General features: G+C 56.7%; 1 protein-coding gene across 4 annotated transcripts in view; it reads right to left on the bottom strand.

The window, feature by feature from the left end:
- The window catches only part of PTPRF (protein tyrosine phosphatase receptor type F), an 86,040-nt gene that overhangs the window by 68,142 nt on the left and 2,312 nt on the right, over window positions 1-15,586 (bottom strand). For all 4 annotated transcript variants that reach the window (XM_021684250.1, XM_021684252.1, XM_021684251.1 and 1 more), the window contains exons 2-3: window positions 10,626-10,702; window positions 3,880-4,015 (exon numbers count right to left, since the gene is read on the bottom strand). In XM_021684250.1, coding sequence (XP_021539925.1) covers window positions 3,880-3,970 — 91 coding nt within the window. In that variant the 5' untranslated portion in view covers window positions 3,971-4,015; window positions 10,626-10,702. The remainder of the gene's footprint in view (window positions 1-3,879; window positions 4,016-10,625; window positions 10,703-15,586) is intronic.

The raw sequence follows: 15,586 nt of genomic DNA, 5'->3' as shown, positions 1-15,586 counted from the left end.
AGCTCCTGGAGAGGTGGATTCCCAGGCCCTGAACCGCCTCATGAGCTGGGGACTCATTAACTCTAGCTCCTACGACCACTCTTGGTGCCCTCCAGAGGGGAGTCCGCCCAGAGACACCCCTCGGTTCCCAGGGGACACGCAGGGAGCCCCAGGTCATGGCCTCGATCGGAGGGACCACACACTAAGTGCCAGGTGCTTTGAACATGGGACCTCAGTTAACCTTTCCAGGTAGGAATGATTACCCTCGTTGTGCAATAGGAAAACAGGCCCAGAGAGAGAAAGCAATCTGCTGGAAGCGCCACAGAGGGCAGAGTCTAGGCAGGCCACCAGGTCCTACCCACCCGGTGGCCCTGCCTACCCATAAGGCTGGCAGGGCGGGGGTATGACATGACACACACACACCCTCAGCTACGCAGGCCCCCGCCCCCCACCCCACCCTCACCCCTACCCCTCCAGCTGTGGGGCATCATGCTCTGGGCCCTTATGATTCCAAGCCACTGGGCCGTAACCAGGGCCCCTGCTCGAACCTGATCACCTGTGTTGCATCCCTGCCTCTGTCCCATGCTGCCTGGGGACAAAAGGTTTTCACTGTAGCTCTCTCATGAGCTCCATGGAGAAGCCCAGGGCCATTAATGTCCCCCCGACCCAATCTCATCCCATTATGCACCACCCCCCATTAGCAAATATCCAGTCACCCTTCAGGGTTCCCTTCTTCCAAGAAGCCTCCCGGCACCCGAGCCAGGTGCTTAGGTCGCTACCTCTGAGCTGGTGCCACCCCCCCGACAGAGCACACGCTCGAGTAACTCGAACGGCAGGGTCCGAGGGCAGGCCTGTGTGGACACCTGGCACCTGACTCGCCCGTTAGAGCAGCAGAAACCTCTTCCTGCTTGGGACCACCTCCAGCCCCACAAGCCGCTCCCCTTAAGAAACCACGAAGCCCTGGGCTCGGGGAACTGCCCAACCCCGTGTGCCTGGATCTCCACTGGAGCTGACTCGGCATTAACGCTGGGGCCTCTGGGCTAACTCTCGGCAGCTGCTTCTCCACCCTCCTTCCCTCCGCTCCCCTCAGAGGCCAGCGCTCCCATTCATTTGTCTCGTTAAGAGGCCTATAGAAACACATTTGTCCGCTCCGCGCTTCACTGCTCCGGTCGTCAATTCTCTGGGGCGCCTGCCCTACCTTTTGCAGCAGCTCTGTCCACGTTTGCCCACTCATCCCTGGCTAGAAGTCTCCCAAGCCCAGCCTAAGCCTGGCCACAGTGGAAAGGGTACAGATCCAAAAGTGTATTTAGCAGGTCCTTAAGACCCGGGCCAAGGTCCCCATAGCTCCCAGCCCAGTCCCCTCTCCCATGGCTGTCTGCCTGGGAGCAGAGCCCCACTCACCCTATTTCAGCATCTCCAGCTGATTCCTACCTTCCAGACCCTGGTCTTAGGGTTCTGGGTCTCAAGGGACCAGCATGGAGGTTCTGGGACTCTGCTCCAAGTATTCTTCCACTCTGCCCCCCAAGTGGCACATAACCCAGACTCCTGGAGGAAGTGTATAGGAACTGGTCAGGGAAGAGGATGAGGAAGAGTGTTCCAAGCAGAGGGATCAGAAGAACAGAGGCCTGGGAAGCGCATGGGCGACAGAGAAGTTAGCATGGCGGGATTACACGGCAGGGGGGCAGAGTGAAGGATGAGGTTGGTAGAGGCTGGAAAATGCAGGGCCTTGAGAAGCACTGAGACCCCTAGGCTTGATTCTGAAGGCAACAGGGGAGGAGAGTGAGAGATTTTATTTTATTTTAAAGATTTTATTTATTTGACAGAGAAAGAGAGAGCATAAGCAGGGGGAGCGGCAGGGAGAGGGAGAAGCAGGCTCCCCGTTGAGCAGGGACCCCGATGTAGGGCTCGATCCCAGGACCCTGGGCTCATGACCTGAGCCAAAGGCAGACGCTCAACCGTCTGAGCCACCCAGACGACCCATGAGGGATTTTAAACTGAGGGGTGACACAGTCAGGCTTTCGTTTTCAACCAGACTTTTACTTTGGAAGAATGGCTTGTGAGGGAATGGAGGCAGGGAAGCCATGGGGAGGCAGTTGCGTGTGAAAGCCCAAACAAGAGCGAGGGTGGCTTGGGTGAAGGCAGCGGAAGGGAAGGTGGATGCATTCCAAAGATGTTTAGAAGGGAGAAACAACAGAAGCTGGCGATGGATTAGATGTGGGGTATGAGACAGGGAGGGGGCCCCGGGTTCTGACTTGGGTGCTGGGGCGGGTGGTGATGCCATTGGCCAGGAGAGAGAACACAGAAAGAGGAACAGGTTTGGGGGTATGAGGGGACGCGTTATGGCATGTTCGGTCTACAGCAGGAGGGGAAGGCAGCTAGTCTCCCAGGATGTGTTGTCTGAAAGCCCAGCTGGGCGCTCCTCCCTCAGCCCTCAAGCTCTTGTCCAAAGGCCATGAGAGTGTCCAGGGTGAGGTCGGGGAACAAGGACAGGACTTCAGTGTCCAAGGGCTACTGACCACACCTGACTGTTGACAAGCTTTTGCCTCCCTGCCAACGTCAGAGTCACACCCAGTGACTTCGACCCCAACCTGCCTCTGCAGACTCAAGCTCTCCCCAACAGCCCCAGCCAGGCCTGGAGATCACCCCCACCAGGGCCTGCACCTCAAAGCTTCCACTACCCCCTCCCTCCGCCCCCAGGAGGAAGGCCCTCCCCTTCCCCTGGCCCTACTAGCCCCACCAGGGCCCCTCCTCAGAGGACAAAGGGCGGGGTGCCCTGGTCCCACCCCCTCTCCGGGACCTGGTCCTGAATAATTAATGAGCCATTAGGAGAAAGGGCCTGGGTGGGGCAAGGAGAGAGATCTATGCCCAGATACTTGGAGTGGGGGGTGATGGAAGCCCTGTGGCCCGCTAACCCCCAGGCTGACCCCCACATTGGCCCTTGGCCACCTCTGGGCTCCCGACAGGCTGGGAACAGCCCCTTCCCCCAGGGACCTTGGCTCCGACCTCACCCCTCCCAGTCAGTGTGCAGATTGGCTAAATCGGCCCTGTGCTCCGCCTCCCTCCAGTAACCAAGCAGTGGTAACCATGGTGACGGGGAGGGCTGCGGCCAGTCTTGTAGTGCCAGGCAGGGGGAAGGGCGGCAGGAAAGGGATGAAAGTTCGGAGTTAGATTTGGGCAGGGGACGATCCCACTTCCCTCCACACACACACACACACACACACACGCACACGCACACGCACACACACACACACACAGAGCCCAGCTTCCTGCCGGCCAGGTGCAATCTTCCCCCCATTCCCCAGGCTGAGGGGCTGGGGGAAGGAGGATGGTGGGGAAGGGGTGGGGATGGTGGATGGTGGGGAAGGTAGTGGGGAAGGATGGTGGGGAAGGGGAAGGAGGGGCTCACTGTTCCCCCATGTAAACCCCAAGAGTCCAGCCCAGGGAAAGGGCTATGGTGGCTCTGGCTTCCGACCATTCCTTGGACCTGCGGACTCAGCCGGCACCCCATTCACACACCTATATACATTCCTCGTGTGCCACCCCCCTATTCCCACTCAATTCTGACATGGCTCACACTGGGTCTTCTGCACAGATCTGCAGTGGCAGACACAGTACACGCCTAAGCACGCCACCCGATGACCACATGAATCCTGGACATGTCTCACCCCCGTTCCATAAAACGGGGTCACACTTAGCCATGCTCTACCTTGCAGTGCCTTAAGGGATTCCACAGGATGCTCCTAGGAAGCATGGGGCTGGAGTACTTCTTGGGGGGGCGGTTCTCTAATAGTAGGAGGTCTGGGAAGGTGTCTAACAATTCTGCCTCTCATAGTAGCTGCCCATGTCCCCCACCCTAGGATCCTGCTAGGAGGAACGTGCAGCTTGAGGGGTCAGACTTACTGTCACCATGGGCACCTGCCACCAAACCAAGCATCATGAGCGCGGGCACAAGGGGCACCATCGTCTTCCCTGGGGCTGGCTCAGGGGCCATCCAGGGCTCTAGCACCACGGCCAGCCACAGCCCAGGACAATCCACCTGTGATGGAGAGAAGGGCACAGCCAGTTAGCTGGTATCCAGTGATGACCCTATCGCCCACCTGTGCCACCTCCTGGCCCCCACTCACCACCCAGACCCTGCTCATCCTCACTGACCATCCAGAGCCCGGTTCCACAGACACACCACCCTCCTCGACTTTGGACTGTGCAATGACCAACCGGACCTGCAGAGCCCTGTGGCGACCCAGGCTCCTCACCGATCCCCTCTTCTCGGTGACCCCAAGGATAACCCAATGGTCACACTGTAGGGAGACAGCACAAGAGGCCTTCAGGTCATTCTCTAAACCTGAGTAGCAGGGCAGGGGGCCACTGAGCCCAGAGGATGTACAGGGCTGTTCTGTCCCAGTTTGTGAGTTTCCAACTTGCCTCCGGAAGGGGACAGGAATGGGGAAACAGGGTCAGAAGACACAGAGACACACAGACAAAACAAAACAAGACAGAGACAGGGAGCAGTGAGAAGGTAGCAGACCCATGCCGGCCAGGGACTCTGGAGTCCCTCGGGCATCCCATTGTCTCTTCTCTCCCCAGCAGGGAGGGAGGAAGCAGTGGGCCAGACCCCGCATGCTGAGTACAGGCCCCAGAGCACAGACTTGTTCGCAGCAGACAGAATCCAGGTATCAGAGGCTCGAAGCCAAAGCCACAACCCGTCCAGGCTCGCCAGGACGTGCTCTTGACAAGTCAGAGCTGCCCCGCCTGGCCACCCTCAACCTACCCAATTCCCATGGCACCTTCCCACTCCAAAAGGAAACTGCAGGGAGGCCCTGGTGTGGCCAGGAATGGGGGTGCTGGACCCTCAGATTCCACCCACACCTTCTCTGCCCTTGCCCTAGTGGCCTAGTAGCTTCGGGAGCTGCTTGCTCAGAACTGCCTTCCAGACTGAGACCGCCACCTGTGCACAGGGAAGACTGTGTCTGGGATTGGCTGAATGCCTTCCAGGCCTTTGCTCCTCGGGCTCCTCCACCAGGTGTGCCCTCCGCAGTCTGCCAGGCACCTGTATGAAGCTTTCACTATGGATACACTGCTCTCACGCCACAGCCCCGATGCTGGACCCCCCACCCGGGGGGCTTTAGGGGACCCACAACAGTGCCCACCAGCTCTGCTCACACTTCACTCTGAGCAGGTGGCTGGCACATGAGAAGTCCCTCAATAATGCTCTGAAAGCACACCCAGACATAGAGGGGGCAGGGGGCGATGATGAACATACCCTGGGGCCCTGCAGGGGTCCCATGGACTCCGGTGGGAGAGTCTAGGTTAGAGCCAGGTCCCAGCTGGCCCACAGTGGTAGGAGAATTTGCAAGGAAGTGCCAGGGCCGGGGAATGTGAAGGGGCAGGGCTCAAAGATGGCTCTGCTCCTGCCTGGAACTCGATCTCGGGTCTCAACCGGGACAGCCAGAGGTCCTAAGACCGGAGGGCGGTAGGTAAGCAGAGGTGCTAAGACAAAACAGGCAGGACTGTGAAGTGGGGCAGGGGCTGAGCACAAAGGGCAAAGTGCAGGAGATGTCCTTCGTCCCAAGAGCTGGCTACGAGTCTTAGACAGCAGCTGAGAAGCAAAAGCAAGAAAGCTGAAGGGGCACGATGGGCATCCGGCCCCACTGACACCATGCCTGGGGTTCCACTCAGTGATCACAAAGTTCCAGTGGCTGAGACCCGGAGAGAGGGGGTCCCCACCACGATGCCCGGTACGGCCGGTCTGGGAAGGAGGTCCCCTAGCACCAAGGCCCTGTCTGAGCTTGGTCGCCACTGCACTGAGGTGAAGCCACAGCACCAACCATGGAATTAAAGTTCTCAGCAGACATGCAGCGGCGAACTGCCTGGCCAGGCTGCCACGGGGGCATGCCCCCTGACACAATCATCCTGTCATCCTGGTACAGACACTGTGGGTTTACGGCTCAGTGGTGTGTTGTTGCACCAAAAGACAGGGGAAGAGGGGCCTAGTCCAGCTATCATGGGGTACAACAATAGCATATGCACAGAGGTTTCGTTCCCAGGTGCAAGCATTCTGGGTATGCACCCCCTCCCTGGGTAGACACCACGGCCGCGTAAGCCACAGGAACACACAGCATGGGGGGCAGATCTCCCTGGTACGAACTAAAGGCGATAAGGCTACAAAGAAGAGAGGTCACGGAGGCACACGTGCTTGGAACTGTGAGCATGGGTTGGAACCCCCCAGGATGATTCTCACGGCGGGCGGCATATCCCTGTAGCGGCCCGGCTACAGTAATCACAGCACCGTAACTCCCAGGGGGGCACATCCGGGAGGTGTGGCTGTCGGGGCCAGACCCCACCGGAAGTAGAGCTGCCTGACAGACGTTACCGGGCCATAACCTGCCAGTACATTATTGTGGGGGTGTAACCCCCTCGACACAGACATCATGGGGTGTGAGTCCCCAGTACAGCCATCGAGGGGGCCTAACTCCAGAACAGAGGTCCTGTGGTACAGTCTAGAATGAGATTCCGGCCATGGGTGTCAGGAGAACTGGGGCCTCTGGTAACCCCAGCCCCAGTGTGGGAAAGACAAGTGACACTAACCTGGGGACTCCAAGGGCTCCCTATGTCTCTGAGTCTGGGAGACTAGCACACTATTCAGATACAGAAAGCAGAACAAAGGTAGAGAAGTTGAAAGCAAAGACATCCCCTCTCCGAAGAGCTTCTCCCAGAGGTGCACAGACACAGGGACATGGCTACCCAGAGACCGGAGACACAGGGAACGCATGGACACGGACACATTCTTCAGGAAGTACTCCGGCAGGCACACTGCTGTCCAAGCCGGGGCTTCTTGGGTCACCAGCAACTAGCGAGAGCGAGCTGCTGTCCACCCCAGACTCTGGAAACACAGCCTGCCTCCAGCCCTGGGCCCCCTTCCTCCGAGTCTTGGATCCCTGGGCCTCGCCTTGGTCTAGACCTCGGCCCTGTCCCCACCCCGGAGTGCTCAGGGTCACCTGTGGGGAGAAGGTGGGAGAGGAGCAGGCAGGTAGGACTAATGCTAACCTTGCTGGGGTCACCGAGAACCTTCTGAATCCAGTGCAACAGTGTTAAGAGCTGAGCGTCCACTTCCCCAGCATGGCTGGGTGAGTCTGCGTTTCTAACAACTGAGATGAGAACAAGGCCTGCACTCTTGACATTAACGAAGGCTTGTCTCTGAAATGCACTGTGGGCCACTGGCTCCACCACGCTGACATACTGGGGCAGGAAAACAATTCCATACCGTACGACATTATAAGAATATAACTGGATGGGATTTTTCCACATTCAAAACGGTTTTGATATATCCTTTTCCTTTGCTATGTCAGTGTAAAGCTGCCAAATGCCCTTTCTTGGGGAGAACTGTCCTTTATTCTCGAATTGTGTTTTAGTGTTAAAATGTCCTTTCTTGTATGCAATAACGGTGATAGCAGATAGCAGTATTTTCTATAATGTTCTTACTTGGCCAAATAAAAAATTGCCATTCCCATATCTGAACCCCAAATACTCTTGGAAAGTGTACTGGTTTGTGAAATCCAAGAGCCTGCGAGTCACTGCTCTGAGGAAAAAGGAAGGGCCAGGCACCACACCAAACCACAAGATTCAAATAAGAATGCCCTGGAAATGTATGGAACACAGAGGCCATGTCACCTCCATGCAGCCCAACCTAAGCACCCCTGTCAGCCTCAATGGGTTCCCCCACCCCTGAGAGACCATGTTATGCCAGAGACAGTGGGGGGGATCCCTGGCTGGAGAACAGCTGGGATCATTCTGAGTCCTCTTCATGAATATGCAAACACAGATTGATTTGTTTCCCTTGGGCACGTGTTATTATTCACAAATATTAATTAGTCTCCAAATACCACCTGTTCCTACAGCTCCCCCACCCCCAGACCAGGACCCTGGCTCCCCCGAGGCTGGGGCCCCAAAATGGACATCAACTGGAGGAGGGGCACCCAGGGCCCGCCCCCCAGAGGGGCTGGCCAAGAGGAGAGACCAACACTTGGGCAGGAGGAGCCTGAGGGCAGGGAGGGCAGGGAGCCGCTCATGGTCCAAGCCGCGGGCAGCTAACCGAGCCCTTTTATCATGCCCTGGACAGTTCACCGCGTGGCACTGCAGCAGCAGCCGCGGAGGCGGAAACAGGCCTTGTTACACTTGGGAAGGAAAACCAACATGTTTCCAACTCTCACCAAACCGACCGCGGGATTATGACGGGAATAAATCAGCCTCAGCCTCGACCCCGGCCCCGGGGAAGGAGGCAGCCAGCAGCAGGCAGCTTCCCTCTGCCAGCCAGGTGGCCAGAGTCCGTGAGCACAGCCTGCAACAGCCCGCCTGCCCTCCTACAGCCGGGCCCCCTACCCTCTCACAGCCTTCTTGGGCTCCCCGGGGAATGGAGGGGAAACTTAGGAAGCACATCCCAGAGTTTCTCCAGGGGGCACGAGGTCCAGCAGAGGCTCAGCTGGGGGCAGCAGACCAAGGGGACCAGCAGAGGCACCTGCCTACACCTATAGCCCTACCAAGCCACCAGCCCTCCAGCTTCCTTGCTCAGGCAGCGGAGCCTCCCTGGGGTGAATGCTCACCAGCACCTCCAGGCCTCGGCACCTGCTGATCTCCTTCTCCTGCCCCCAGCCACCGACTCACCCCTCAGAACTCAGCTCAAGCGACCCTCCCTGGTTTAGTGAAGGCAGCAAGAGGTGGTGTTGACCAGGGGTTCTCAATCTAGAGTGATTCTGTACCTGCCCCCCAACCCCCATGGGACATCAGGCTACATCTGGAGACATTTTTTATCGTCGAAGCTGGAGGTCGGGGGCAAGTGCTACTGACATCTCGTAGGGAGAAACAAGGGATGCTGCTAGATGTCTTACAGTAATAGGCCAGCCCCCCGCAACAAAGCATTAACTGGTCCAAAATGTCAATAGTATTAAGGCTGAGAAAACCTGGTATAGACAGCAAGATCCTTTGCTGATGTAGGCCGGGGCCTACCCCAGAACCCAGTCCCCTATGAGCACCTTGGGCATCCCAGCCTGGCTTAACCCTTGTACCAGCTGTACTTGGGCCTCAGGATCCTAGAGCATCCTCGCCTCCCCCTCGAAGTCAGCCTCACCTCCAGAAGCCAGGCCTTACAGCACATCTCCCACACCCTTTCACACAGGCCATCAGCAAGCGGCCTCTCTACGAGACAGAGAACTCTGCTCTCAGGCACCTTTCTTGCTGAGAATGGGCTCCCAGGTAGGTCAGACCCAACACCTGAGGACGGAAAAGTGAAGGGACACATGCCTCCCCATCTGACCCTTCCCACCTACGACGCAGTCTTCCTGCTGCACAATCTACATGATCCCAATGCCCATCTTGCCACGCATAGGACCGGGCCCCTGGCAGATCCCCAATACATGCTCACTCCCTTTTCCTGTCTAGGCCAGACCCATCTCTCACGACCCTCCTCATCAGCTGACCATGCAGAACTATTCAGGGGGCCCTGCTGGGCCCTGAGCCAAGGGGCAGGGAGATGAATGAGAAAGCCATGGGCTGGGCCTTCCAGGAGCTTACTGAATGATGGCCGAACCAGAGCTCATCCTCCCCAGTACCGCCCCTCCTCCTGGTCCCCATCTTAGTGACAAGCACTACCATTGACCTGGTCTCCCAAGCCAGCCAATCCTCCTCAAATTCTCCTCTTTCTTCACCCCACACACCCCAACTGGTCAGGAAGTTTGGGCCTACACTGCCTCCACTCCAGCACAGCATGCTAGTGAGACCTCAGGAGCACGGACCTCTTCGGGGGCTTCCTGCCTCAGGTTGCTCCCTGTCTGCCCTGCACACAAACCAGTGCCCCCGCTGGCTTACAAGAACGCCAAGGTGATCATGGCCCTCGGGTGCATTCTCCTGCTTGATTCCACAGCAGATACACAGATAATGTTTCGGGACTCAATGGATGGGCAAGTGGAGAGATGGATGCACGGATGGTGCTTTTCTGCTTAAGAGCCATCACTGTCTCCAGATCACCCTCAGGAAAAAGTCTAGAGTCTTTAGCTGGATATCCAAGGCTCACCATGATCCATCTCCAACCCCAACCCACCTGCTCTGTGCTTCTGGCAGAAAGACGGAAGTGAAAGAGACATGGAAGGAGGTGCCCGGATCTTGGGAGTGCCTTGCTCTTTCTACCACAACGTATAGTTGATGGGAACAGACTTTTCTCCAGAAACACAGTGAATGGAGAAGCAGACAGATCCCAGTGTAAGTCCCAGAACGTCACCCAGAAGCCTATTTCGCACCTACAGCAGCTGACGAGCTGTGTATCACTCCCCACCCACCTCCATCAAGCATTCTGGCCAGAAACCCAGCCACCATCCTTGACACCTCCCCTCCTCCCTCATGTCCCACATTCAGCCCTTCACCATGTCCTGTCTCCTCCACGTCCCTAAAAGGCACTCACATCCCTTCTCTTTGCCTCCATCACCACCTCCCTGGTCCTTCACCATCGCTCAGCCATGTGCACACTGGATGGGGTCACGCGCCTCATGGCAACCCTTCCACGGCTCCCCACCAGTCTGCATCACAATCCCAGCTGCTCGGCCTGGCCCACAGGACCCCTCTATGCCCCCAGCCCCTGCCACCTCTTGGGGCATACTCACCAGGTCTCTGCTTGCTCACGTCAGTCACTCTTGGACAACCAGCACTGAGGGCAGGGCATCGGGGTCTCCGCTCCTTCCTGGAGAGAGAGTAAAGCATGAGAAAACACCAAGAATTTCATCACAGCAGAGTAGATATTGACGCAGAAAGACATTCAAAACCTGCTGTTTATGACAAAAAAAAAAGTAGGTTTCGAAACCATTCGTGCAGGACATTCCCCATTCAGTAAAAATGCCCAACTCTTTACTCGCTCACTCTCTTTTCAGGACTCCTGAGCATCTACCATGTGCTGGGCTTTTTTCCAGGTACCAGCATAGAGCCATGAGCAACACACAGACTGAGGCCCCCACTACCCCTGCAGCTAGCCCTCCTGAGACCCCCCCAGCAGAGCAGAGGCCCTGCCCACATCTGCAGCCCCACCGGCCCAAGCTCTGGCCTGCCAGCCAACCACAAGAACTTCCTCTTCTGATCTTCAAATGTGCCACATTTTGTGCAGTCTCCAGCCTTGTCAGTGCCTGAAACATGCTGCCCACACACTTCTGCCAAGTATCCCTTAGATCTCAGAGCCAATGGCACTTTCTCAAGGAGGCCTTCCGTGGTGACCCAGACTACATGCCTGGACCTTGCCTAGGAGTAGTGATGACAAATGTCATGAATTATATTTTTTTAATTTTTAAGAAGATTTTATTTATTTGTTTGAGAGAGAAACAGAGAAAGAGAACACAAGCAGGGGCAGCGGCAGAGGGAGAGGGAGAAGCAGGCTCCCCGCCGAGCAGGGAGCCTAATGTGGGGCTTGATCCCAGGACCTCAGGATCATGACCTGAGCCGAAGACAGCCATTTAACCCATGGAGCCAGCCAGGCGCCCCACAAATTATTCTTTTATACAATTACCGAGTCATGACCATAAGCCTGGCGTGTGCCCGGCTCAGTTCTGTAGCCCCAGCACCCAGGAGAGAGCAGGTACATGGTAGGTGCTCCATCAGGACATTAGGATATGCCGAATGAGTGGATGAACACATGAATGAGTTCAAAGAAAACACTGCAGCTTGGAAGAACCACACCAGCATACGCGTAGCCTTCAAAGAAGCTTCAGCAGCAATATTTATTTTTGACTTTCTGCTTCTCTATAATTTTTAAAATGAAGGTGTGCCCCTGGATGCCCCCTCCCCTGGCACACACACAGCCACACAGCCCGGCTCTTCCCTCTAGAAGCGTGGGCACCGTCCTGGGTGGGGGTGGGGGTCAGACATGCCCACACAGTCTCGTCCCCACCTCGCCACAGCTCAGCGACTGGGCGCCACTGGGGCCCACTCAGGGCAGGCTGCACGTCGCAGTGGGCTTCTCTTCAGCCTCCCACCCCCACAAACACAGCAATTCCACCGTGGCTCCTCCCAAAACGGACACTCAGGGACGGGGGTCAGGGAGCGCCCTCACCAACTCGAAGACAGCCTCCTGCACCTGGGAATTGTCCTCCCTTGAGACTGACCACCTTTGCCAACATGGGGGAACGTCCTCATTGACGGGAGGCTCATCATAACAGACCAAGACAGGCCTCGCCGACCCACCACCACCCCGTGCTGACCCTGCAGCTCACCCTCTCTCTGGCCTCCACTGGCCTCTGCCCCTGCCCAAACCAACAGCCCTGGCCCTCAGGAGGGCTGCACACCTCCCTCCTCAGGTCCACTGAGTTTCCACAAGGTTCCCTGTGGCCGCTGCTCCCAGCACACAGGCTGCTGGGCGGGTCTGGCCAGACAAACCAGCTTCCATGTCCTAGACTCAAAGGCTGGTTTGTCTGGGGATGCCTGCCGGGGCCTCATGCTGCCAGATATGAGGCTGTTGGCTCCTCCATTGCTCAGGGACCCTGGGGCAGAGGGACAGGGTCTGAGGCGGAGAATGGGGAGGGTCCCTAAGCCAGCTGGCACTAGGAGCATGACCTAAACTGACCAGGAAAGGGGTTTATGTCTCAAATGGCCTGGAGGTGGGTCAGAGAACAGACAAAACTTTGCAATGGGAAAGACCTTAAAGTACACAGAACAGCATGAGGGCAGGATTCTGGAACAGCCAGAACAGTACCTGGCATCACACCAGTCCAGGATCAAACGGGCCCCAAAACAACCTAGACAGGCAATCAGAATCACCCCTCACATTCACCAGCAGCAGCTCCCAGAACCACTCTAGACCCACTCTGGCACAAACCCAGAACAATCAGGACCACCAGATACACCCAGAAGGCCAACTGGAAAGCTACTCGGAAAGGGTCTGACTGATACCGAACCCAAGTCTGGAATCCCTGGTTGGCCCCCAGAAGGGCCTCAGAAATGGTGAGGTTGGCAGCAATGACCAGGATCAGGTAAGAGTCCTTGGCACCCACCCAGGGCTGGCCCCCAGGAGGGCTCTTGGTCATGTGCCACACCTGGAGCCCTGTCTGGCAGCAGGACAAGGAGCAAGTTGAAATCTAGAGGAGCAGAGACACCAGGGCCCCTCCAGAGCAGCTCCCAGGCAGGCCCTATGGCTACGCCAGAACAGTCCCCAGAAGTAGCAGCTAAAACACTGCCGAGGAGCAAAAACCACCGTTCTCTGATCTGGGGGGGGTGCACACAGAGACCGGTGCATCTGGACCTCATTAGACACCCAGGGCCCAGGTGGGGTGGGGGGGAGGGGGGACTGAGCACACTGAGGCCTCTAGTCTCACACCAGCCCACCAGAAGGTCAAATACACCTGAGCAATACACACAATCCCATAGATGATGACGAGGGCAGGCAGCTTGGGGCCAAGCATTCTCCTTGTTGAGCTCCTCCAACCTGCGAACCTCAGTTCAGAATTGCAACTACTTTAGGAGAGCAGGTCCCCTAACCTTAACAAGGTATTGTTTCAAAGGCGCCCCCTTGCCAGCCCCCACCCCGTGATTCTGATGAGGGTGGATCTGCACCAGCCCCTCCGATAATTTCAATAATGACTACTTGCTAATACTATAGAGGTATCATGCTTACTAGAGGCCAGGCCCTCTTCTAAGTACCTCCTGCATATCCAGCCTTAATCCTCATCACAACAGCACGAGGCACAGAATTGTCTTATACCCACCTAACAAAGGAGAAGACGGATTCAGAGACGTTAAGCAACTTGCTCAAGGTCACACTGCTCCTTAGCCGAGTGGCACCTCAGCAGTTTGGAACCAGAGCCTGCACTAACCACTGACGAGCATGGCTCAGCACTCTCTCAGCCCCCTCCTGGATGTCTCCTCTGCCCGCACTGGAACTCAAATGTCCCAAGCATCTCAAAGACAACGTGTCCAACCGCGAGCTCGAGTTCATTATCCACCCCCTAAATCTACCTCTCCTCCCTGTCCCAGCTCAGTGACGCTGCAGGGCCTTCAGGAAGGGCCCCACCCAGTCACTCCCAGGAACCTGGACCCCTTCCTCTTCCTCTCTTCCACCTCCACATCCAATAAATCATCCTGTCCTCATAAATGTGCCTTCTAGTTGGCTCCATGCTACTGCCCTATCCAAGACACCATCACCTCTCACCTGACTTACCCGCACCCTCCTCACTGGGCATCCTGGGTCCATCCACTTCCCATAACCACAGAATCCTCTTCCGGAAACGTAAATCTGATCCTAGCACATTCCACCCCTCCCCCTCCCCCAGCTTTAAATCTTTGGCGGCTCCCTTCTGTGTTCTCAGAGTAAAGTCACAGCTATTTACAGGACATTAAAGGCCCTCTGGGATCTGCTATACCTTAGAATACCTTAAGACCTCTGAGTCTTCACCCACACTATTTTCTCTGCCTGGAGTGCTCTTTGTTCAACTGGAAAACTCCTGTTCATTCCTCAAAACCCACTTCAGATAGCCCCTTCTCGGTCTCTTCTGGAAGTCATCTGACTTTGACCCCTGAACTCTCCCTTGCCTCATGTGGCGGCAGCTTCCCCAACCTTGTGATGTCTGCTCAGGACCACAGCTGCTTTAGATGAACTGACGCTGAGCTCAACCTCAGCTGTTCCTGAGGGGAGGGCTGCCTCTTCCGCACAGCTGCTAGTCCCCTCGGAAGCAGGGCGGCCCGGCTGAAAGTGCCTAGCCCAGTGTCTGGCACACTGTCGGCAATCAGTAAGAGGTTAGTGAATTGCTCTGCATTCCCATGATGCAATCTGTTCCCCCAGGGACCATGAGCTTCTCAAGGGCAGGGCCCTGGCTGCAAGCTGGGCCCAAGCACACAACAATGTCGGTCACAGGAGGAAGGCCTGCCACTGCTGATTACCCACTGCCACAGCTCCCTTGGATGCTCACAACAGTCAGGGCTGGATTAGCTGTCCCATTTCACAGGGGGTGAAACTGAGGCGCAGGGAGGAAGAAGCTGGAAAGTGCAGAAGCTGTGACATGTGTCACAGTCTCTATCAAAGAGGCCTGGGTCCCACTTGCCCCTGACTAAGGGCCCTCCACACTGAACTCCTAGTCAGGGCTGATGGGAGACAGCGGGGAGATCGCAAACCACCAGGGCCAGCATTTTGCTGCGGATCAATCCAATTCCCAAGAAAAGCTTTTCAGCCCATCTACTCTTCCTGCAGCCATCCCCCTCCAACTGCTTCACCAGCCCCCAAATCAAGGCCCTGGACACCACCCCATGCTCACAGTGTGAACAAGGCTCAACAGAGGGGAGGTCAGGAGCTGCAGGGGGAAGGACAAGGAGGAAGGAAGGAATAATATTAAAACAATTTCCTTGCTGAAAGAAAGAGGGAAGGAAAAGAGCAACTGGAGAGGAAAACCAAACTACAGACACATTTCAAATCACAAGGGGGAAACTGAGCCAGCCAAAATGTGCAAGAAAATGTGTGCAGGAAGAGTGCGCTAGACTGTGAGTGTGCACACACCCTTCCCCGGGATGTGCAAAGGGGTGCTATGAGGGCACAAGTGGGCACACAGAGTGGTGCGTGGGCACGCAAGCCCAGTAGATGCCTGAGCTCCGGCTG

This window comes from Neomonachus schauinslandi, chromosome 4 (genome assembly GCF_002201575.2).
Source record: "Neomonachus schauinslandi chromosome 4, ASM220157v2, whole genome shotgun sequence".
Lineage (NCBI taxonomy): Eukaryota > Metazoa > Chordata > Mammalia > Carnivora > Phocidae > Neomonachus > Neomonachus schauinslandi.
This window is presented reverse-complemented; position numbering and strand designations above follow the sequence as displayed.